General features: G+C 49.6%; 1 protein-coding gene across 1 annotated transcript in view; it reads right to left on the reverse strand.

Moving 5' to 3' along the window:
• The window catches only part of LOC105016259 (Krueppel-like factor 7), a 52,035-nt gene extending 27,227 nt beyond the window's left edge, over positions 1-24,808 (reverse strand). The window contains exon 1 of the mRNA XM_010879960.5: positions 24,334-24,808. Coding sequence (XP_010878262.1) covers positions 24,334-24,435 — 102 coding nt within the window. The 5' untranslated portion in view covers positions 24,436-24,808. The remainder of the gene's footprint in view (positions 1-24,333) is intronic.
• Positions 24,809-25,320: the final 512 nt, after the last annotated feature.

Raw genomic sequence — 25,320 nt, forward strand, 5'->3', positions numbered from 1 at the left:
AGCTGGGCCCAAACACACACACCTCAACATAAACGGAGGCCAGGGGAGAGCTGGGCCCAAACACACACACCTCAACATAAACGGAGGCCAGGGGAGAGCTGGGCCCAAACACACACAACTCAACATAAACGGAGGCCAGGGGAGAGCTGGGCCCAAACACACACAACTCAACATAAACAGAGGCCAGGGGAGAGCTGGGCCCAAACACACACACCTCAACATAAACAGAGGCCAGGGGAGAGCTGGGCCCAAACACACACACACCTCAACATAAACGGAGGCCAGGGGAGAGCTGGGCCCAAACACACACACCTCAACATAAACAGAGGCCAGGGGAGAGCTGGGCCCAAACACACTCACACCTCAACATAAACAGAGGCCAGGGGAGAGCTGGGCCCAAACACAAACACCTCAACATAAACGTTAAGGACAGTTTTTCCTAACTCACAACCTCATGTGGGGTTGCCTGCTTTATGTGGTTTCTTCTGTTTCCTTCAGACCCCCTTGGATAAGAATGAACAGAAACAGAAAAAAATATGACAGGGGTCAAAAATTGAGAAGTAAATGGATTGTGTCAAATGTGTATGTTTTTTGTACGTGTTGGCAGGAAATGCATACAAACTAATAGGTTTGGGGAAAACAAATGCTCTTACATATAAAAAAAACTGGAACCCCCAGTTTAAGCATGTCATTGCACTGGACTATACAGAGAAAACACATACACACACACTGAACACACCCAAACGAAGCAAAAAATTACTAGGCGTCGTAAAATGCCAACTGTAACAGTCATTCCTAGACATTAAACCCTCCTGGCAAACCTCATAAATCCATGTAAAACCCAACAGTCAAACCCATTGTATTTCCATATTCATTACTACCAGATACCATCTGCAGTATATAATAATTCTACCCAGAGGATCAGAAGGATTATAATTTTCAATATTGTGCTCTTCTAAGCATCACCCCCCTCTCAGGGCAGCGCAGTGGTACGGCTGGTAACTTCTAAGCATCACCCCCCTCTCAGGGCAGCGCAGTGGTACGGCTGGTAACTTCTAAGCATCACCCCCCTCTCAGGGCAGCGCAGTGGTACGGCTGGTAACTCTATGTGACACAACCCAAACCCCAGCTGTAACAAATGTTCTCATTCAACTCCCCACGTGAACCCGTCAAACTCAGTGAGAAGCATCATGGATCCCTGTTTTCCTGGTGAATGAGGCCTAATGACAACCCTCAGCCCAGGGCCCTGGTGGAGTCCTGAAAGACAGCTATCTACACTCCATAGTCAGTGTGTGTGTGTGTGTGTGTGTGTGTGTGTGTGTGTGTGTGTGGGGGGGGTACGCTGTGTGTATGTCACGGTGAGCCGTGACAAAGCATTCGTGCCAGGGCCCAGATAGCGGCTTGCCATCCCGAGGCAGTGCCGGCCAAGAGAGTCAGAGAGAGGCCACAAACACGCAGCGACGCCAGGGTAGGTGGAGGCACCCGCACTGCAGTGTCCCCCGACTGTTATCACGCACCTTCCAAGCCTCTCCTTCTGCATCAGCGTATCGGACGACAGCACCGCTACCGGATATCCGAGACCTCGTTATCAATGTCCTCGTTGAACTTTCCAGATTAACTTAGTCACCACACAACACAACCCGCCCTCGTGCACGGATTTGTTATGAGGATGAGAGAGAGACATAGATAGGGAGAGAGATTGTTTCCGGTGATTAGGCAACCAGACCAGACCAGAGGAAATACTACCTCAGCCTGTGTCCAGTCAGGGGTCAGCCAGCTATCGCCCAATTAAGCCCAGCAGGCTGGTCAGAGCCCACTCTGGACCACGGAGGGTAGTGTGACCTCCTCACCCCGTGGCCCCGGGTTCTACGTAACTACAGGGTCACCAAGAGTCCAGCAACCGGCAGGGGAGCTCCTCGCTCACTGTCCCCCCGCCTGGCATGTCATTAATGAACTGCCTGGAGGCGCCAGCGAGCGTGTGTGTGTGTGTGTGTGTGTGTGTGCGAGACGCAGTGTCATTGGAAGGTTGGCCCGCGTAGCACGTGAAAGAGCAGAACGGTAAGTCATTGAACGGACCAGCGTGAGGGACTGACCAGTTGACCGTGGGTCATGCACGGTGCTGGGTTTTCTCCCATGTTTGGTCGGGTGGGGGTGTGAATGGGTGTTTTTTATTCGGAGGGGGGTGTGAATGCGTGTGATGTGTCGGCGAGATGCGCGAACGTTTGATTGGGCGACACTGAAGGACAGTGTGTGCGACCCCTCCATCTGGGCCCCAAGACACTGGCTGACTTCTAAGCCCTGGAAGCGCGCAGCTGCAGCTAATGAATACATTCATTTCATTGGGGGGGGGCATGTGTGTGTGAGTGACTGACTGTGTGTCAATCAACCTGGCCCTTGTTTGTGTGGGCTAGCCAGCAAAGAGAGAAAAGAGAGACAGCTATTTCACACAAACACACACACGCGCACGCGCAAACACTCAGTCAGCTGTGCTGCGGTCACCAGATCTGCGGTCGGGGTCGGAGCCGGGACAAAGCCCGGAGAGTTTACCCTACCCAGACGCTTTATCAGCAAACACGTGTCAGTCCAACAATGGCCTCTTGATCCCGGCCCACCCCCCCACACGGTCAGCCCCCACGCCCAAACGCCCTCATGGAGCCATAGAACCAACGCACAATGGAACGCTTGCGCTTGACGGCGAGCGGCACTACAGCCTGGCCAAGAGACAGACAGAGCAACTGCGAAGAGTTAAAGATTCATTGACGGCGCCAGCTAAGCCTTTGTGCCGCGTCATATTTTCGCCCCAGACGGGTGAGGCATTGAAGGGGCGAGTCGCAAAAAGCTAATCGCCACTCAAGAGACGTGTGGCGTTCTCCTCCGTCCACAGTAAATCCTCTTTACTTTGTCAGGACGTTTGGGGGAAATGCCTTGTCAGTCCTGGCAGGTAGACTCGTCCTCGCCTGCGTGGAAACGGACAAATATAACAGCCTGTATTTTGGTTTGACATAATGGGACAAGGGGCTGGAAAATCAAGCAACCTCTCATTGACAAAACAAGCAGCACGTCAACACAGAGCTATTGTACTGTTGTGGTTCAGATAACCAAGCCTGCAGAAAACTCAAATGAGTCCCCTGGCCTCCGCTGGACTGAATAGCATCGGTGGGGCGGGGGGCTGTTCGGTGACCCTTGTCAGACTGCGAGAGAGACAGAAGAGAGAGAGAACGGCTGAGCGAGAGAGAGAGAGAGTCAAAGAGAAAGTCGGATCTCCGTCTGTGTTCCTTTAAAAGGATTTGGTGGTGGTGGTGGGGGGGGGCTCAGCCTGTGTTTATCTGGGTATGGTAGCAGCTAATGTTCTAATGTGGGCCAGCCTGGCAGCTCTGGGCTAATCTAATCAGGATACAGCCATTTTCATTAAACCGCCCAGACGGGATTACTCCCCCTCAGAAGCCGATTGAAAGGGGGCACATTTAAACAGGGTTAACAGCGTGTCATAGGACTGGGCTGTGGGGGCACATTGAGCCGACTGAGGGATGCTAACCGGCAGGCTGGCTAATATCGCGGCCGTGGTGGTGTAGTGGTGGTGCATTACAGGAGGGTCGCACTCATATTGTGCCACGTGCCAGGCTAATCTTAATTAGTCACCGCCATGAGAGGAGCAGAGGAAGAGGCCGGGCAGGGGGACGTCTCTCCCGGACAGAGACTAACAGCAGGAGAGACGGAGCAAAACAAAAACGCAGGGAGGGCTGTGGAGACAAAGGGAGGGAGATGGAGAGGGAGACGAGGTGAAGAGGGGCACGTGAAAGTTGGGCCGATCCTCCGGGCTCCGAACGCATTGAGACCTCTTGCGCTCCTCAGTTCCAGGCAGTGGACGTGTGACTGATGGGTCGTGTTCAGGCCTGTTCAACCATCACTGGGTCCATTTCACTGTCAGTTATCAGCCAGCTGGCGCCGGGCCACAGAACACAGCCCTGGGCTAACTGAGTGACCGGTGGAACCCTCTTTTTTACTAACAACTCATCCACACACCTGGTCCTGCGGCACTAACAACCTCATCCACACACCTGGTCCTGCGGCACTAACAACCTCATCCACACACCTGGTCCAACGGTCCTCATAACCACATCTGATGGAGCCTTTATTTAGATCCAGTCTGAAAGCTGAGTAATACTGGGGAGGGTTTAACGTGACTCAGTAAAACAGCCACAGTCGGTCGGGAAATGTTGCTGAGTCACTGAGCTGATTGGAGGACCAGGTCCAATATTAGAGTCCTCTGTTTAGCTCTGAGCCCTGCAGGGCCAGTCCAGTCTCACATCCGGGGGCCGGGACATGATAGCCACTATAATTACACTGTTATCTCTGCTGTGTCACTGACTTATCGGCCGACTGGTTGGTTAGCTGAACGGCTGACTGGCTGACCGACTGTCTGACTGACTGATTGAATGTAGAGCTAGACGCTGCCGAGGGAGTCAGCTATCCCCCATTCTCTTTTTGCTGTTATGTCACAGCCATGTGGTACATGTATGTGTGACCGTGTGTGTGTGTGTGTGTGTTTTGAGATGTTAGCGTTCACATCTTTAGACACATCTACAGCATGCAAGTCAGGCAAAAACACCAGCAGTTGGTCAAGATAATATTACTGATCAGTATCAGGCCAGATCAGACTTGTTGACAGCGAGTCTGGGAGATCTCCCCATAGATTGTAGCAGAGCTATACATATTTTCCTTTGAATGGAGTATTAAAATGCTACACTAATCTGGCTGCCCCGTCGTGACTCCCCGTCACTCTGATTAGCTCATCTATTAATACACCCCGGCCTCCATTGTGGCCCTGACGCAGGACGCACCCAGCTGGGAGACCGGACCACAGGTGACAAGGACCTAAGCCAATGAGGAAACGCATTCTTCTCCTCTGAGTCGGGTTCCTGTCTCCGGAAGGTGGTTGGTCGCGTAAGCAGGGATTCCTCCCGTGGACCCACAGGATACGGGAGAGGAAATGACCAGAATAAGATGGCACGAACATGACGGGGGTAGGGTGGATGTCAAGCCTGGGCCCTGACTCACTGCACAACACACCGTCACCTGGTCTGTCCTGGCCTTCACGTTCCAGAGAGCAGGCCGCGAATAACAGCAAACACACCCGCGTACATACCAGACATTCAACACAGGCAAGAGCGGAACGTCCTTCCGGCGAGGGGGAGTTAGAAGGGGGAGTTAGAAGGGGGATGTAAACTGAACCTTTACAATCTTCATCTCGCATGTCCAGATTCTACTATTTTGACTGACGAAAGGAACCAGGGATGTCCCATTTCATCTCCTCACCCTGCATCCACCCTCTCCATCCACCTATCTCTCCACCACCGCCTCACCCCCTCACCCAACCTCCGCACCATCTTAGGTCTTTGTGCAGAAGGGACTTTGTCATGCATGAAAGCCCTCCAAAACAAAATGAAGAATGCAGATTAGCAAAGCCGCTTACATGTTTTTTTTTTATTTTTACAACTTCTAAGCGCTCCACGTTCTAAGCGTTCACCTCAGAAGAGAGAGAGATATGGAGGGATGGAGCCGGGGTGTGTGTGTGTGTGTGTGTGTGTGTGTGTGTGTGTGTGTGGGGGGGGGGGGTTGCTGGCCTCGGCCGTCTCTGTTTGGTGTGATAACCGAGGCCAGGCCGATATAATTTCACACCTCCAGGTTAGCCCTCCCAGTTAATTGCGGCGGCTAACTTAAGTGCTGCGTTAAATGGCTTTTCGGAGGCAGACTGACTCTATATCCCCATACACTTTCTAATTGTCTTTCAGTAAGGTGCGGGGGTGATTAAACAGGCAGAGCACACTCCTGCCCTTCTCCTCAAACTGTTTATCTCACTCAGAAGGTAGAACTATTGTCTACACTTATCTGTCTCTCTCTTTCTCTCTAACACACCAAGAGGGGAAGGTAAACAAGGCCACTGGAGGGAGGGAGAAAGGAGAGAAAGGGAGAGAGTGGGGGAGTAGGAAGAGAGAGAGAGAGAGTGAATGCTGGCCTTCATATTCCTCCGCCTGAGGCAGTTTTCTACCTGTCTTTCGCTAACAAATACATGTCGTATATCTTCTTCCTGATATTTCTGTAGCCTTCTACCCTGGCTGTGCTAGAAATGTTCTGCTCCAATAGGGAATAACGTAACGGCACATTCCTGTTGTCTTCGACAGTGATGTAGGTCTTACCGGTCGGCACTAAGGCGGTGTTCCCCAAACCCCTCACAGGGTTGCCTGATCACAAAATGTAGCCGAGGAAGAAATTGGAAAGTAATTGCGCTAGAAAACAAAAACTTGGATTAGGGAAGTAATAAAAAGTCAAAAGTTTGTAATAAACTGAGCGATTTCGTATTTTCTTTTCCTACAAATGTTGCTCTTAATTTTCAAACCTTACTTTCTCTAGACTGAAATATTATTACAGAAGATTCATGGATAATAGTAAAAAAGACATCCCATGGTAAATATGTTTATAAAAATAAGGTAATAGGCCAAACCAGTTTGGGAATGGGAACCCTTGCAAAAATCCCTGTTTTATCGAAAAAAGAAACATGCAGATGTTTTGAAGCTAGTCTCTGGCCACTACTTACACTTTGAAAATCACAGAGTTTCTCCAGCGATCAAAACCCAATCATGGGTTACTATGGCATGGCAAATATCAACTGGCAAAACATAAAGAAGAGAATTAAGGGAGGTCATACTGAAGTAAATGAATGTTTAGTCTTCCGTATGACAAAGGAATTTGGCACTACAACGATCTGTATAAAATATCACTACTTTGTAGGCTCTGGCTGTGCTTTTTATTCTTACAACCTGTATAGGACAATACAGTTAAGTAGAACAGTGTCTGTCTGGGACATCAAGGTGGTTCAGCCTCTATCCCAGACCGAGACACAACTTGTCTCCTCTCGTTCAGACAGTGGACTCTCATTTGTTTATTCTAAAATAAAACACAATAGTTTCCCTGTATTGCGTCTGAACTAGAAAAATGAAGACTGAGATTAAAGACACACACTTGCAGCGATGACTCATCTGTCAAATATACACACACTCACACACATACACACACACACACACACACACACAGACTCCACATGCTCCAGAGCGCACATTAAAGAACCACTCTTTTACCACACATTAATAAATGCATAACAATTCAAGTATACCCTCTAGTCACACATTCCATGCCTTTCTCTCTGTCTCTCTCTTTCTCTGTATGTCTTCCCCTCTCTCTCACCCACACAGAAACACCCATGCACACAAAGACAAATCCATGTGCTCCACCGCACGCATGCCCACACCATAACAATGACCTCATCCCTCCCTCCCCCTCCCCCCACCCTCCCCCGTCAACAGCTGGCCCAGGCAAGAGCGAGGTCACCTGAGAGAGTGAGGCGGGGGCGGGGGGGGGGGGGGGGGGGGCTTGGGCGAAGGAGGCGGGGGGCTGGTGGGAGTGGGCTGGGTCGGTCCCCATGTCCCTCCTACACAGGCTCTCCTGGCTCTTGCGTTCGGGGCACTTTGAACCCAATTACCTTCTTCAGACAGACAAGCTTACAATAGATAGTGGGGCAACGCCCCCCCCCACAGACTAACAGGGATCTGATGAATGCCTCTGCGCTCTGTTAATTCCTGATTGGGACGTGGCTGCCTGACCTCCAGCAGTGGCGCTACGGTTCTACTCAGCGCCGCGTCCGAATGGTGTTCAGAATGGCGTCACGCTTTCAGCGTACGTCCACGTCCCCGCCCACCTCGGCGGAGAGCCTGTCCCGGCGGGTCGCGACCGCTCCTTGGCGCCCGCGTGGCGCCCGTGGAGACGCAGGTGTTAGGATTCGTCTCCTCCGCGGGCTGGGGTGCGGGGCGGGGCGACTGAGGCAGCCCTGCTATAGCTGCCAGCTCCCGCCAAGGGAGAGCGTTGAAGCCGTCTGAACATCCCTGGCGCCAGGTACGGCTGGCATGAGACAGCAGGAGCCCTGCCGTCAACACACCTGGCCGCGTCACGGGTGGTCCAGGCGGCCCTGCCTTCCAGATCGAGGCCCTCCCCCTTTCCCTCCCGCTCCCCGCTCCTCTCCCTCCTCTCGCTCCCACACTCCTACCTCCAGATTCCTGCCTATCTGACAAGGTCAAAGAATGCGGCCGGTTTGGTTGCCAGGAACTCTGCCTGGTCGGGGACTGTCTACAGAGGACAGAGGAGTGACCTCATTACTGGGTTATCGTGCACAAACACACACACACACACAACCGCAGATCAGCGCTTCTCTCCACACTCCGTGCTCAGCACCTGTGACTCACGGGTCCTTCCCCTCTGCTTTCCAGAATCATCATCAGCCTGGTGAGATCACAGGCAGCTTCCTAAAAATGCTAAGTGCTCCGGGAGAGCAGAGCAGTCAGTCAACTCCACGGGAGACAGAGACACGGTGATGCAGCCCATCTCAGCTTCTTCCCGGAACCGTCTGTGTGTGTGTGTGTGTGTGTTAGTGTGTGTGTGTGTTAGTGTGTGTTTGTGTGTGTGTGTTTGTGTGTGTGTGTGTGTGTGTGTGGACAGCCAGGCAAGCGGCAAGATTGCTCTGTGCCGGGAAGTCCTCAGGAGGGTGAGGAGAACCTCCTTCCCTCCCTATCTGCCTCCATCCCTCGTCCCACCCACCCACTCACCCACCCACCAGTCCCCACCATCCCTCCATGTTAAGTCTATGTACTGCAGCTCACGCTTAAATAATTCAGACGGGTGGAGAATTAGTGAGTGAGTGCTCGCCGACTGCTCTATTGAACCAAAACGCACAAACACAGAGGCACGCAAAGACACACACAGAGACACACACACACACACACACACCACTAAATAAGCCTGTCTCACAGAATGGAAAGACAAAGTGTTTTGCATGCAACCACAGGCACACGGTTGTCAATTGAAACACAGGACTCATTTAAACAAAGCTGTAGCTAAAAACACACACACACACACACACACACAGACACCCCCCATTCCTGCAGCACTCGGCTATTCCCCCAGGTATTCCCGGGCAACATCACAGATTAAAATAGCTTCCGACCCACATAGCTCGGCAACGGCTCAACCTCTCCCATATCCGACAACTCAGTCCGACTCCCCCCCCCCCCGCGTCGCGGCGCTGACGCCACCGCTACCTTTCGGCCAGCGATGATCTGACCTGGCGAAGGGAGGCCGGGGCGAGCACGTTACGTTCAGCGCGTGGGTAACCAACACGACCCCAGCAGATCCGTCATTTCTTCCAGGGGTGGGGGGGGGGGGGGGGGGTAGTGAGAAGGGGAAAACGGTACTCCTGTGCGACACGTTCCGACACGGGCCTGCTGTTCCGCTGACAGTATGGGTGGAGAATTGACAAGTACTAAAGCAGAACATCGAGAGAACTTCACGCTCAGCTCAGCATCAGCTGTCTCCGTGATTTCTCATCACTTCTCAGTAGGTGACATGATGGGGAAAAAGAGCAAAGGATTGAAAACGACCCCCCCCCCCCCCACACACACACACACACACATACACTATGTACTGACTGACAAAGGAATATTCCCTGCCCGCGTCTCTGCCAGTAGAGGACAAAATCCCAAGGTCGTCCCGCTCTCCATGTGACCCATTTACTGGGCTGGAGGCAGCTCCTCCTGCTAGCAGCCTGCATGGGATCCAGTCACCATCTCAGTGAGTCTCAGAAGTGTGCACATACACACGCATGCATGCACACACACACACACACACACGCAAGACACAATGTTTGTTATTACTCTCAGGTAAAGGTGGTTAATGCCTAGAGCTAATTAAAACAGGCCTGGATCTCACAGCAGAATGAGTTTCAGATGGAGGAGGAGAGAGAGAGGAGAGAGGGAGGGAGAAACGCAGGGAGAGGAGAGAGGAAAGGGGAGAGCCAGAGAGAAAGTGAGAGGTATACAGAGAGGGAGGAGAGGGGGAGGGAGAAAGAAAGAGAGAGAGAGGTAGACAGAGAGGGAGGAGAGGGAGAGAGAGAGAAAGACAGAGAGGGAGAGAGAGAGGGAGGAGAGAAAGAAAGAGAGAGGTAGACAGAGCGGGAGAGAGGGAGGACAGGGGGAAAGAAAGGAAGAGAGAGAGGAAGAGAAAGCGAGGCAGAGGAAGAGAGGGGACAGAACAGAGAGCTAGGGGACAGCAGACAGTGGTACAGAGTCGGTCTATATCTGGAGTTCAGTTTGCCACCTGCAGCCACACCAAACACACAGTGCCAACAGGACAACAGGTCTTAAAATAGAGCCTCCGAAAAACAACACAACCCCGCTCCCCAGTGACACCGCCTCCTCCAGGACGCCGCCCGCCGTCACCACGGCAACAGCAGTAGCGGCAAAGTCCAGGGGGTTGACAGATGAGAGGGGAAGCTGGCGCCGGGCCAGGTGGGGGTAGGGGGGGTGGGGGTTGTGGTAAACAAGGGCCGGATTTCCTGAAATGCGCAGTGATGGGATATCACAGGAAACACTGTGGATGGCCTCAGTACCACAAAAACACACGCACACATTGTGAACCTGTATAGTACACACACTTCCTGTTGCTTGGGTAACATCCTCCACCCCACCCAGCACGTGATGTCACACACACCATAACTCACCAAGACACACAGATGAGGTCATATGAATCTCTAGTTAAGATCATCCTTTGCTCGTCTTTCTAACAGCAGTGGAATAGCTCTACCCCCCCCCCCCCACCCACACCCACACACACTGCACTGAGCCGGCAAAAATGAACAACCACGGCTCCACAGGCTAGGGGGGAAAAAACACCAGTCCCTTGACTGCCTGCCAGAGGGGCATCTGCCCTTTTCATTTTCTCGGCGTCCATTTTCTGGGTTGAGGGACTAAAGTTGGGCACAGGGCTGTGAGTGCAAACTGTGCCAGCTTTACACAGTGAACAGCAGGAGAGAGAGTCGGTAGAGAGAGAGAGAGAGAGGAACCAAACCAGGCAAATCACCAGGCCAACACAGAGACAACACTAACCATATGCAAATACAGCTCTCTGTCACCCGACCTACTTCTCTATCTCTCTCTACTTCTCTCCACCTCTCTCTGTCTCTCTCCCTCTGTCTTTTCTGAATCTAACTGGTATGGTTGTTTGGTTGTTGGTTAGACTGGTTGTGTTGCCAACAGGCACAGCACCCTACACCATGACAAAGGCTGTAGGCCTAGAATCAAGGCAGAGGAGCAGGTTCCAGGACACAGGTTGAACCCATCTGTGCAGGTGCCTCACTCTGTGTGTGTGTGTGTGTGTGTGTCTGTGAGATCTCAGAAGATTTTACTTCTATATCAGACGTTTGTCCTGGTGGGTACGTCATTAAATAACGACAGCAGAACCAGTCAGTACAGGCTATGATAAGCACTACATCAACACTGAACAACCATATTAAATCAACACGCAACAAAGGAAGAAATGCTCCACAAAAGGGAAGTCAACAAATGACTAACCCCTGACCTTAACACGTAGCCTTAACCCCAACCATCGTCATCCTCCCTCCGAAGAAGTTATTCACCTCTACTTCATCGCCAACATATAATCTCCTTCACTTGATGGTAAACATTTGCCTTCCCACGGAGTTAAATATCTCCCCTGGATGAACATAACATAATGACGTGGGACCATGATACCTGGTGTGTGTGTGTGTGTGTGTGTGAGTGTGTGTGTATGTGAGCTTTCATCATCCACCTGGTATGAAAACAAACCAATGAGCTCAGCCGTGCCAGGCCTGCAGCCTAGCAACAGGTTTATGACTAGATCTGTTGGAGGTATTATCCCACCTCACTCAGCACTGACTGGAAATGTGGGAACTGTGTGTGTCACTATTATCCTGCACTGTGGTTTCTCCCAAATAAATCCTGCAAGGATGGTAAAAGGAGAATTCTCTGGTCCCCTATGTAAAAGCCTTATTTTAGTCTTAGGGGTTAGGTTTAGGATATGGGGTTTGTTTAGCGCTTGAGTAAGGTGTAGTGTTTAAGGTTAACGTTATGGAAAAGGATTACGTTTAGGGGAACATTTTATTTTGAATATGAATAATAGGTATGTGTGTGTGTGTGTGTGTGTGTGTGTGTGTCAGTCCTTCCGTCCGTCTATGTACTGTGGCTCCAGAGTGAATGGAGGAAACTGGAACAACAACACCCTGGTCTCTAGAGTCTAAAGACCTAAGGACAACAACAATATATTATAGAGAACATGCTTGCTGTTTACATATTTGCCTTCCCCAACACTGGGGAAGCATCAGTGTGTGCTGAGGCAGATTCACTATGTTCACATTTCCATACGGAGGACGTCAGGGACAGCCCTGATTCAGGAAATCTGCCGAAGGTCAAGTTCAGTGTGAGATCAAGAATTACAGGGAGGGGAAAAGTAGGAGAGCGTACGAAAGAGTGAGGGGGTTAGAGGCAGATGAAGAAAGACGGAGAAATTCTCCAAACCCCCCGAACCACAGTAGCCATTAAATAAACATGAGACTGCTCTGTCCTTCTCCTTTCTCTTCTCCTCAATTCCCTCTTCTTTCTCCCCTTCTCAACCTCTCTTGCATCTCCTCCATGCACTAATGCCCTTCGGTTCTTTATCTCCTACCTTGTCAGCTCTCTAGGACACCTCTAAAGCTCAGATTAGAGCAGTTTAAAAACAACAGAACACCATTATCTATTATTTATGAGTGCCAACGCTAATGCTGGCCTGCTCTTTATTTACACGGTGGAATACTGTGTGGTGGATTCCGTTACACTACAGCATACCTGGGAAGAGTGCGGAGCAAAGGCCAGAAGAGAGGAGTGAAGAGGACTGGAGAGGATTGCAAAAGAGAGAAGTAGAGAGGACCAGAGAGGGGAGGACTGGGACAGAGAGCAGAGCAGAGGAGAGACAGGACTCTGGAAAAGTAGAAAGGGAAGGTAGAGCTGGAAATTTCATTGGCTTTCCCTGCTTCAGGGGATATATATTTTGTACACTCTGTGAATGTGTATCTTTCTATGAGTATGTCTGTAAATGTGTGTGTATGGGGGGAGGCTCTGTTTGAGTGTCTGTGTTTCTGCCAGTAAGGAGGAAGGAAAAATGACTTTCTCCTCTGTGATTGTTAATCAAAGACTTGAGTGGCGCAGCATAGCTCCCTCTCTCAATCCACTGACTGAAAAGACGCACCGCCTCATGCATAAAGATCGAGCCGGGTCCTCTCTCTCTCTCTCTCTCTCTCTCTCTCTCTATTCATTCTCTCTCTACCCCGCATCTCTTGAGACGCCCCTCGACAAATGAACCCCTTCCTCATTTCAGGCATCACCTACTCTCCACCTACCCTCTCAAACACCGCTCCTCCTTCTCTCCTGCTCCTTATCCCCCTTTCCTCCTCCCCTATTCTCCACCCATTATGCTCATTCTCTCCCCTTCTTCTCTCCTCCTCTCCCCCTCCTCCCCATCTGAGCCTTAGAAAAACCCTTGATCTACCATCAGTGTTCTCAAGTCCATATGCAATCATTCGTAGAGGAACATGATAATTACCCTAAAACTTCCAATATGATAAAACATACCAACCTACTGTGCATGTGTGTGTGTGTGTGTGTGCATGTGTGTGTGTGTGTGTGTGCATGTGTGTGTGTGTGTGCATGTGTGTGTGTGTGTGTGTGCATGTGTGTGTGTGTGTGTGTGTGTGTCTGTGTGTGTTCTTAGCTGTGTCACCAGTTCTCTCCTAATGGGCGTACCGCTTCAGCCCTGATTTGCCCTTGGTCCTTTGTGTGTGATCCTTCCATGTCAGTACCACAGTGTGCTACTTCCCTAAACATGACCTTCACACGCCGGCGCTGCTTACATAAGAGCCTGTATACATTAACTCAACACCTTAAAAGAGATTTGACCTCTGACCCGGGCCGAAAGACTTTTCAAGTGCACCTGAGTTTCGACAGTCACTGTGCATTCACTGTACTTTCTACAACACCACCGCGTAATGTTGGACACCAAACAAACCGTCTACACTCTGGACATCACAGTGGCTTCCTGGCAGTCATGCTGGCGGACTCCACAATGGCACCCTATTCCATAGTGCACTGCTTTGGTCCAGAGCTCTTCTGACCCTGGTCCAAAATAGTGCGCCGCATAGAGAATACAGTCGTTTGGTACGTTGCCATTGTCCCCTCTGCCCAACCTCAACAGAGGAGCCAGCCAAGCTCACATGGCTTGTTTGGATTGCTAAATCGATCTGTGTGCTCCCCCTCCCCCTTTCCGATGTACTGCTGATTCAATATGGCCCTTGTGTAGCCCCTGACTATAACAGAGCCCGGTACAGTATAGACAACCTCACCCCTGCACTGTCTGGAAAGTTCCATGACCTTGCCTGTCCTTTCCGTCACCAAACGAATTGGATTCATTCCACGGAAGCGCAAGCGCCAGGGGCCGTGGGATCCACGCCGTTACGTTTGTCGTTGCAGTCGTGCACGTCTGACGAGCCACAGCACTCCCTGCATCGGCCAAGGGAAAGCACCCAGACATCTATTTGATATGAAGCGAGGTGAAGATGAAATGACGGCGCGATCGGGACGTTCACCAGTCAGCCACCTGCATATACGGGACACCGTTCATCATTAAAGATCAAACCTATAGCTTTACACGCTAAGCTGTGGCTTTGAGGGACCTCTATCAGACTCAAACTACCCATTTATACAGAGTTAATGTGTTCCGCTTTCCTAGAGACAATGTACTTACTGTGCAGTTTCATATCTAATCTATGCTCCATTTGAGTGAATGGCTTATTCAGGCTGAGCACGTCCAGAAGGGAACGCTAGTCTGTCTACAGTTCACTACTTTAGCCCCGACTCTGGTTAACAGGAGGGAATAGGATGCGGTTTGGGAAGTAGACTCAGTCTGGGGGTGGGCTAACCTGCCTGCCAAATGATTTGCTCCCATGAGCTTGTGCCTGACTTGAATGGTTTCTAATTAAGAAGCCAATATGAATGAATTGAAAAGAAAAAGGAAGGAGAAAACATGACCATTCCAGGGGCCAGCCATGTTACGACAGCAGCCGATGAACAGGATACGGCGCCACTCAATTAGAACTAATTTGATCAATCTTACACCACTTATAATTTAAATACATAGTGTTGTCCCTTATACAGTTACCCTTCCCGGCCCCCCACATGCCCCCCCCCCCATCTCTCTCTCTTTAGGTACGTGTGTCTCTCAGTTCCGCTGTTGAATCAGCGAAAAAATAATAATCTTCAAACAGATTTTGAGTGTCACATTTCATAGCACCGGTGGAGAGGAGGGGTCAGGTGAGATGTGAAATATGATCTTAACCGCACACCCGCACCCACACACACAGCGGTGCGTCGGTAAAATGGGTCCCCACTTCAAAGGGGAACCTGCCTCCTCCCCCGGCACATGAAAGGCTCCCTCTCTCAGACTACAGCCTAATTGCATCCAGCTGCCGATGGTGTGTTGACTGTGTTTTTGCTGAGAGAAGGTGGTGTGTTTGAATGATGGGTGGATCCATCTGGGCTAGGAATGAGTCCCAAACGGCGCCCTAATCCCTCAGCGGTGCACTGCGTTTTAACCCGGGTCCAGGCGGCTCAGGTCTTAGGCAGTGACTAGATTCCATTGGGGAGTGAACTGACACACGTGTCGGCCCTGTGCTGCCGTGGGGGTCTTTCCTGCTGGCTGGCTGTTTCTATGCTGGGTGGGTGTCCATAACAACACCCTATTCCCTTCACAGTGTACTCCGTTTGACCAGGTGTCCATAACAACACCCTATTCCCTTCACAGTGTACTCCATTTGACCAGGTGTCCATAACAACACCCTATTCCCTTCACAGTGTACTCCATTTGACCAGGACGCTATACAGAGAATAGCCTTTAGACCACACACATATCGAGTCATATCAGGTCACAGGAAGTGTGTGTGTGTGTGTGTGTGCGTGTGTGTGTGTGGGAAGCAGCAGGACAGAGGCGCCAACTCAGACAGGAAATGGTCAGTACAATAGGCATGGCTTTATTGCATTATCATGACGTTTGGCAGCTCCCATCTATAGCGGTTAAGTAAAAACAGCTATGGGGATAAATGAGTCTGAATGCTGATCCCGTCAAGCCTGGCAGTACTTAACAACTCATCATCTACTGTACATGATTCAGGCTAAAGCAAACAAAACCACCAGGGTTAAATTCATTAGTAGGTTATTTTGAAAGATCTAACAGAAAGAGCATATCTGTCTGCCTGATGCCGTGTTAAATCAGTGGTAGATATTTAACCAATAAGGCACAAAGGGGTGCGTATAGGCCACACAGCAGCTAAGCTATGGCCTGTTCTTAGGGCACGACACAACGCAGTCCCCGGATACAATCCTTGCCTAAGACAAATGTTGTTGTTTGGTCACTAGGCAGCAGGGTCTATACAGACTGGACTCAGGTGTGCTTATGATGCTCCCCAACACGCTCCTGGAGTTTGACCCTTGAAAGAACGGGAGAACCCAAGTACGCATTTTGAAACACAGCCATTGATTATTCTGTGTGAAAAGCAGAAGTGGTGGAACTAGTGAGGTCTGAATGTGAGTGATAATGCATCCCCTTGACACAGAAACTGTGGAACAGGAATTACAAGGCAGGAATGATGAGCGTGATACAGCTGGGTTGCAGTGTTTCCATTCCATAGGGGTGTGCTGTGATCGGCCCTCTCGTTCAGACAGTGGTATTAGTAGTGTTTTTCTATTCTGTGAGGGAGTGCTGTGATTGGCCCTCTTGTTCTGACAGTGGTATTAGTAGTGTTTCCATTCTGCGGGGGAGCGCTGTGATTGGCCCTCTTGTTCTGACAGTGGTATTAGTAGTGTTTCTATTCTGTTGGGGAGTGTGGTGATTGGCCCTCTCGTTCTGACACTGGTATTAGTAGTGTTTCCATTCTGTTGGGGTGTGTGGTGATTGGACCTCTCGTTCTGACGAGATGTGTTAGGTGTAGCCCATTCAAAAGGCCTAGCTTTTACAAACTCCCAAAAATTTACTCATATTGTTTAAAAAGGATCTTGCAGTGTCCCACACATTTCACCAGCGGTAAATCACCCAAACCAAACTGAGGTTCCGGTGTGCAGCAGGTGGTTTAGGGAGGAGGGTCTCTGTTTCAATAGGCTAAAATTGGTTGCCACTCTTATTTTGTCTTCAAACTGAATGTGATTGCAAGGTGGGATTTCAGATTGATGGTCATGAGACTGTTCCGCTTCAAAAACAGAGGTTTAGGTTTAATTTAATGACAACAAGCGAGATAAAGCCCCCTTCACTTTCTCACCTGATGCACGTATTTTGGCGGGACGTACATTGTACGCCATTCGAGTGGTGGAAGTCAACGTAACCACATGCAAGGAATCTAACCGAGTTCGCCTCCATTTCCTCTGCCCGTCATTCTCACAGACGTCTAGTCACCATGGCAAAGGCAGTGAACCTGGTGCAATTTCAGCTCAAAGAAACAGTGACTCCTCTTTCTCACGTGGACAATCGTAACTCAGGCCTCAGGCCTCATCTGACCGGTTTGGTAGCGAACTAGACTGTTTGGTCCTCACACAGCTACTCAGTGGAGAGCTGGTATGTAGTGGTGGTGTGCGTGGTGGTGGTGTGTGTTGTAGTGGTGGTGTGCAGTGGGTGGTGTGTGTTGTAGTGGTGGTGTGCAGTGGGTGGTGTGTGTTGTAGTGGTGGTGTGCAGTGGGTGGTGTGTGCAGGGCCTATTCGCACTGCGAGAATTTCATTGACATTAACAAGACTTTTCAGTGACATTTGTGTCGGCTATAAATGTTTTATTATGTAAACTTCTTGTCACCTGTCATCTTCCAAGGTAAAGGCTGGCTGAATGAATACACAGCGTGGTCTATAATGTCTTGTAGCAGAGTGGTGATGTCGGATGTCAAGGTTGGAAGTCAAAGGTGTACATCATGTTACTGACATGAGTTAACTAGCTTGACAGGCTAGCTCTACTTCTGACATAGACGGCTTACTTAGTTTTTATTGAAACATATTGAATGTTTGCTGCGCTGGTTAACAGCGTCCCTGACCCTGTCATTTCATACAAAGTTTGACTGGCTGGCTCAGCTACGTTTGCAAGCTTTTCTGATGTTCGGTAGCTAAACTAATGTTTGAAAAATTTTACTTATTGCTTATTAGTGCAAAAAACTGTTTGTTGTGAGTGAACCAGGTTTACTGAATATATTCACGTGGAGACTTGGGTTAGGGGTTAGGTTTCAGGTAAAACGTACAATTGGGCATAGTTTTGAAACATGGCTTTTGTTAAGGTTTAGGCATTACAAGTTAAGGTTAGGGTTAGGGAACGTGGATTTATGGGTTCCTAGTCCCCACAAGGATAGAAATACAAATGTGTGTCTGTGTCTGTCCATAGTAGGATCCAAGCATGTGGATCCTCAGACAGTAGTGAAAAACAGAACCACAAGTCCCAGAGAGCAATAAACCCCCAGGACCAAATCCAGCCAGGTGTTTCCACTCTATCAGCGCCTCCGTCACGAATGCTGGGGGACCCTGCCGGCTTCCCACCCTGTCGCCCCCTGCCTCTCACTGGGCTACTCAGCACGGCACGCCAGCCCCCCCCCGATCATAATCTCACAGCTTTCCCCGGAGTGAACCCCTGTGAGAAACCAGGGGGCCGGTTGGGAATGGGATGTTATAGGGCCCCCGCCTTCCTTCCATTTGGTCCTCCCCAGCACTCAGCCTCTCAACCAGCCTCACTCCACTGAGGATTACATAACTGAGCTTCTGGCCCGAAACAGAGCTGAGGAGCCTTCAGCTATACAGCTCCACACATCTCCAACTGGTCAGGGGGATACAGGCTGAGTGCCAGCAGCTAACATAGTCCGCAGGGTGGCTGGGACATAACGGTGGGGTAAAGGATTCTCCAGGACCGGGGGGTGGGGGTGGAGAGGGGGTTTAAATAGGCCTCACATACACATAAGTAGGCCGAACCCACTGGAATCCATTTGGAATGGTATTGTGCTTTCTATACTCCGTGTCTCATCCTCCAACACTCCCACCCTCCAACACGCTCTGTTCTGAGATTTACTGGGCTGTGAAATGTGAAAAACTGCAGCGGCGAATATGCATGCATGGCAATTCATTATCTTGTCAAACTTGGCTTCCCCGGGCGGCAGGGCTGAGATCCCTGGGAGAGAGGGGGAGAAAGGCAGGCTGGCAGCCTCGGCCCGGGCTCTGGAGGACAGGACGGAGGGGAGGGGCGATCTTTCAGACGGCCCAGTACGCCAGGCTGCCGGGATCTGGTCTGTAGGTCAGCCGGCCACCAGGGAAAGAGGGGCCAGAGAGGAGGGGGACATGGAGAGACGATGTAAAGAGATTGAGGATGGGGAGACGGACAGAGGATATAAGGAGAGTGAGAGGGGAAGGCGGAAGCAGAGTGGAGGACACAGGGATGAAGAGAAGGAGGGATGGAGGGGGTGGGTAGATTAAGGGCAGCAGTGTTGGGTTACAGGGAGGCTGAGGGACATGGAACAAGCCTGGGTGACATTCTACTGTCACTGGAAACTTTGCCAATCATAACGCCAGCAGATAGACCTGCATCCTGGAGCGGGTGCTGACAACACAAAGACCCGTCGTACACAAACATCAAGATTAGTTATAAAGGCTAACTGAGGATTTCATATCTGTATGTTTCTCCCCAATATCTCAGGTCATGAATTTCTGCCATTGTCCACCATCTTTACGATACTGGAGAGATGACTTCTCTTTATGGATACAGTACAGTACGCACATGGCAGGATTAGCTACGTGCATTTCAATCAAACACACACACACACCCTGTGATCTAAAAATACAGCCCAGTAAAAACAAATCAATTACAGTGGATTCTTGTAATTCCTGAAGGAACTAAAATAGACGCTTTGAAAACAAAAAGGAGAGAAGAAAACTCAGTGGCCCAGAATGTGAGAGACGGAACTGCAAGGCATGGCGGAGAAAAAGAGAGACAGACAGACAGAGGGAGAGGGCAGAGAGAGAGAGGAGAGAAAGGGAGAGAGGCACAGGGTGACCCATTTTTACACTCTCTCCACAAATACATGGGTCCTGTCTAAGAACAGACAACCATACAGACACACAGACAGAACACCGGACAGACAACCAGACAGACAACTGGACAGACACAAAGAGAGACAACCAGAGAGACAACCAGAGAGACACACAGACAGAAACCAGACAGACAACCAGACAGACAACTGGACAGACACACAGAGAGACAACCAGACAGAACCAGACAGACAACCAGACAGACACACAGAGAGACAACCAGACAGACACACACACAGACAACCAGTCAGACACACAGAGAGACAACCAGATAGACACACACACACACACATATACACAGACAACCAGTCAGACACACAGAGACAACCAGATAGACACACACACACAAACACACACACACACACACACAGACAACCAGTCAGACAATCACAGAGAGACACACACAGAGCCAGACACACAACCAGACAGATGCACACACACACACACACACACAAAGAGACAACAAACCTGCCAGACAGATAGACAGGTAGCCAGACGGACAGCCTGTCAGCTTGACAGACAGAGAGACAGAAAGAGAGACAGACAAACCTACAACCAGTCTGACAATCAGAGACAAAAAGACTGACAAGCATACAGACACACAGCCAGACATCCAGCCAGACGCGCACACACACACACACCGATAAGAGCACAAAGACAGACAAACTGCCATCCCCTCTCTCCACGGGCTGTCTCTTAGGTGAGGCTGGTTAATTGGGCGAGGTGTCTCACCTAGTTTTAATGGTGTTGTTTACTTCGCCTCCTGTGTCAATCCCCAGGCAGACCCACACACTCTACCCTCCACCCCACCATGCCCATGTGACTGTGTGTTCCTGAGTGTGTGTGCGCGGTCGGTGAGCGGAGGGGAGACCGAGACAACAGTGGCCCTCTTGTTGCACAAACAGCCGCTCTTTGAATTAACCTCTCTCGTGGGTCACCGCTGAAATTATCCTCCCCTTCTCTACCAAAGATGGACGGTAGAGTCATGATTACAGTAGGCTGCTCTCTCTCTCCCCCATCTCCCTGTGTACCTCACTCTCCCTCTCTCACCGTCTCCCACTTTCTCTCTCCTCTGTCTCCTGGTGACAGTGAGAGATGGCGTCTTTGTTCAAGCCGGCTGAGACAGAGAGAGTGAGAGAGAGAGAGAGAGAGAGAAAGAGACGGCCCAGCCGGCCTCATGGTGTTGTCTCCACGGGGACTCGAGAGGATGGAGAGATAATGAAAACAGAGAGAAAAGAGGGAGTGAAAAAAAAGGAAAGAAAAGAGGGAGAGAAAGCATTAAGGCCCGAGAGAGAAAAGGGGACGACTTCATCGCGTACCCCCCCAATCCCCCCCTCCATCCTCAGCCCCGGTCTCAGCCGGAGAGCACTGAAACTCAATTCACCCACATGGCGTCCATTAAGGCCTGATTCATGCTCTGCTCACCGGGAACCTGCCACGGCCATCCATCTTGTCTCCAGACCGGGGAGGGAAGAAGAGACGTGTGTCTGTCGTTCACCTTACCCTGCCGGCCTGGCAGATCTAGGGCCGCGCTAGACGGAGTGGATGTTATCCTATCCTATCAAACCGTTCTACCGCACCAGTAAAAACATCAGCCCGGCTTTAACGGCGTTCGTCAACCATGACAGCAGAGCCTCTTTTATCCACCTGTCCTCCCATTCAGGCCGGGGCTTTTTTCCAATGACTATAACCCGGTTCCGTTTCTCTGGCGCTCCCTCCATCAAAAGGGACCTTCATGGTTTGTCCTTCTGACAGATTTTTCTCTGGCTCTGTTCCAAATGGCACCATGTTTTTGATAGTGCACTTCTTTTGACCCCAAATGTATGTGCCAAGCCAATGGTCCCCCTGGTTAAATGCAGTTCTCTTCATAGCCAATACAGTTCCATTTGGGATGCACCCTCCATTGTGGTTCCATTTCCTCCGGCCAACAGTGAGGAAGCACATATAACAGAAATGAGGTCTACCAGATCAGAGCCAAACGTTTTCCTTTTTCCGTCACAAGGCTAGCCACCCTACCCCCAAGCCTCTTTTTATTTCCTATTCCTCTTTCTATTTCCTACCTCTCTCATTTCCTCTCCCCCTTTTTCATGCCATCTTCCACTTCTCCTTTCTTCATCTCCTTCTTCTCTCCCTCTCTGTCCTCATCTCCTCTCTCCTATCCTGTGCCCGAGGTCCGGCTGGTAACAGAGGACAGACTTGGAGCAGTTCACTCCCAGGTTGGTAGAAGCTACTACTACTTTGGACTCCCATCACTGTTCCCATAGACCCACTGTCCTCCCAATCCTGCTGGGAGGCAGGCCTGACAGCCATCACAAACATCAAGGCACTATGCTGTCAATGCCAGCTAGTCAAACACAAACAACAAACACAGTTACCAGATGAACATGATATACAAAAGACATGTGAAGAAAGAAAAAAACTACACAGTCCCAGTGGACTAATTGACAAAAGTCAGCAAGTTATATGAGACATGAAAGAGGAGGAATGATAGAAAGATGGCCAAGACCGATTGAGTAGACCTGTCTTTCTGTCTGTCTGTCTGTCAGCTAACAGCCAATTGCTGCTTAAAGTGATCGGATGAACCCTGCCATATCATAGCTTTCCATTAGGCCACAACCAACCAAAGGTGTGTGTGTGTGTATATGTGTGTGTGTATTAGTGTGTTTATTAGTGTGTGTGGCTGTGTGTGTTTCATTTTGCCTGTGTGCTCAAGGGGTTTGTTGGATCCGTTTCACGCTCAAACACTAGCGATAAATAACCAGCCGATGCATTTTCCGCAGTTGAGCACATGGAATTACAATGAGTTGGGGTAGACAGCAGTCAGCCCTAGCCCAGCCGGAACCGTGCGATCGAGCGCACAGCAGCGTGGCGCTCATCTCACCACGCGCACCAAATCAGCTAAACCGGTCGAGCACTCAAAAACGTATCAGTCTCCATCCAAAAAAGCCAGAAACCTGAGTTTGTTCCATTCGTAAAATGACGTCCATATATTAAACACTAATATCCTAAACACCCTTTTTCTAGAAACCAACAGCATCAGTTGACAAAATAGTAATAGGATCAAGTCATGTGAATTAGTGTCAGTAAAACTAGTCACCCACAGAAGGGATCAGTGACAGGCAGTTGCCTTGGCACGGGTGTCTGCTTGGCCATGTGCATGCCTGTGTGTTCTCACTGTGCCACTGCCAACCCTGCAGATGACTTTATTCTAATGAATGGATGGTTATACCACATATCATAATACCACCGTGAGACTGAATGCAGTCTTGTTCCAATTCAAATGTGCGTGGGTATTTATGTGTATGTAGACATTATATATATATATATATATATATATATATATTATATATAATGTTATATATATAATGTCTACACACACTTAAATACACACGCGCATCCCCCATTCAGTCTCGCTTATCTCCCTCACGCGCACGTCCTCGCCGCGCGTCGGTGGTGATAATATATTATGCATCACTATAGGGAGCTAGTTCTCGTACCAACAGCCCGAAAACACCAAGTAATCTGACAGATGCTGATGCATTATTTAAGGACAAGTCTCTTGTTATTAGTCAAGTGTCCATCTTTGATGCCCAAATTGCCCTGTGCCTTCCCAAATCGCATATGACAGAAGTGCAATTAGTGTTTGTGTGTGCCTCGTGTGTGTGTGCCACCAGCTTTCTCTACGTTTTTCTCTCAGGTTGGTTGCCATTATAAGAGAATAAAGCAAATAGAACAACTGACGACTGTATCGATCGCTCTGAATTTTCTAATCAATACACCAAAAACACGGCAATTATAAAGCATAATATTACTCGAATACCGTCTGGTGCTAAAAGCAATTAAATAACTATTGTCATTGAATTACGATGATTCGACCAATTTCTAATCTTTAGAAACAATAAATAAAAGGAAAAAATGCATACTTGGAACCAACACGCTATTACTTGTCATTCATTGCAGAATAACGCCATCACAATCTTATAGCAAGATGCAATCAAGAGCCGTTAGAATAAGACACAGGACAGATAGTAGCCATTATCAGGGTCTTACAAACTAGCACACTTCGAATGAATGATGGACACAGACGCGTCCATAGCAGCCTCAGTACACAGAGCTGTCTGCGGGTGTGATCAAGTTGAGATTGTTTTCATGACAAGCAGCGCGCGCTGGACTGCATGGGCTGGCATGTGAGCACCGCAACTCCGCAGCTGTAGCTCCGGAGCGTAGGCAGCGTACAAAGTGATGATACAATAACCTAATAGCTTAAAAGTAAAGAAAGTAAGTCACCTGCTGCCAGTTCTCCTCCAGCGAAGGCATCGCAGAAAAATAGCCAGTGTCATGCACGAGTTGGAGTTCCTGAAAAATACTGTAATTCGCCAACACGTCCATGTTGATGCGCGATTTGAAAACAATTAACTTTGATCCACCAGAATAAAAGACAACCCCACTTTTGTATAGTGAGGGGTTTACAAAAATATATATTCTTCTGACCCTCGTCTGCGTCTGTCCGTGCACCAGAAAGTATAGCTCTGTATGCCAATGGAACTAAATAATACGAAGAGTTGAATATTGTATCACTGAATTGCAATCCTTTTTTTTATCTGGTGCTAACTCTCGGGTCTTCAGTCCAGGAGTGGAATGCCAACTCGGTTACTCGAAACGTCCATCTATTTCCGCATTGCCAGATTGCAATCTTCACTATAAATTCCAGGTTGCTTTTCTCCCCTGGATGCCGTAGCTTCAGCAGGCGAGTAGCTTGGGCTAGCTGTCTAGTGAGCGGAGCGAGCCAAGGGACTCAGAGGGGGGAGTGGTTTGTTGTCAATCAATTCCGTGCGTGACCATGTAAGGTAAATAGGGTTGATGATCTCACAGGCGTCCAATTAAGGCGGCGCTAAAATAGGTAAAAAGGAGGAGTTAGAGAGAACGACGAGCCGTTATTGGCTATGTTAATATGTCAGTCTTGCTGTACATGGCAGTGAAAGGTGAGCTATTTTTAGATGGCTATATAAATGCAGCAGCATTCTTTCCTCACTCAGTTGAAGTCCGTGGCTGAAGAGAAAGCACGCGGTCGCATCACAGGCTTCAAAATAACATGTTATAAACACATGTTATACTTTTAAACAAGTTTTCAGTGTAATTTATAAAGTTTTTCCCCCAATTGTAATGTTAGAAGAAGTTTTTAGTGGAAGAAACGTCTGGACCTAAAACCAACAGGGAGTCTGAAGCTGTGATGTAACAGCTTTCCCAACACGCCAGCTCCTAGGCGACTTGTCT

Source organism: Esox lucius, chromosome 16 (assembly GCF_011004845.1).
Source record: "Esox lucius isolate fEsoLuc1 chromosome 16, fEsoLuc1.pri, whole genome shotgun sequence".
Classification (NCBI taxonomy): domain Eukaryota; kingdom Metazoa; phylum Chordata; class Actinopteri; order Esociformes; family Esocidae; genus Esox; species Esox lucius.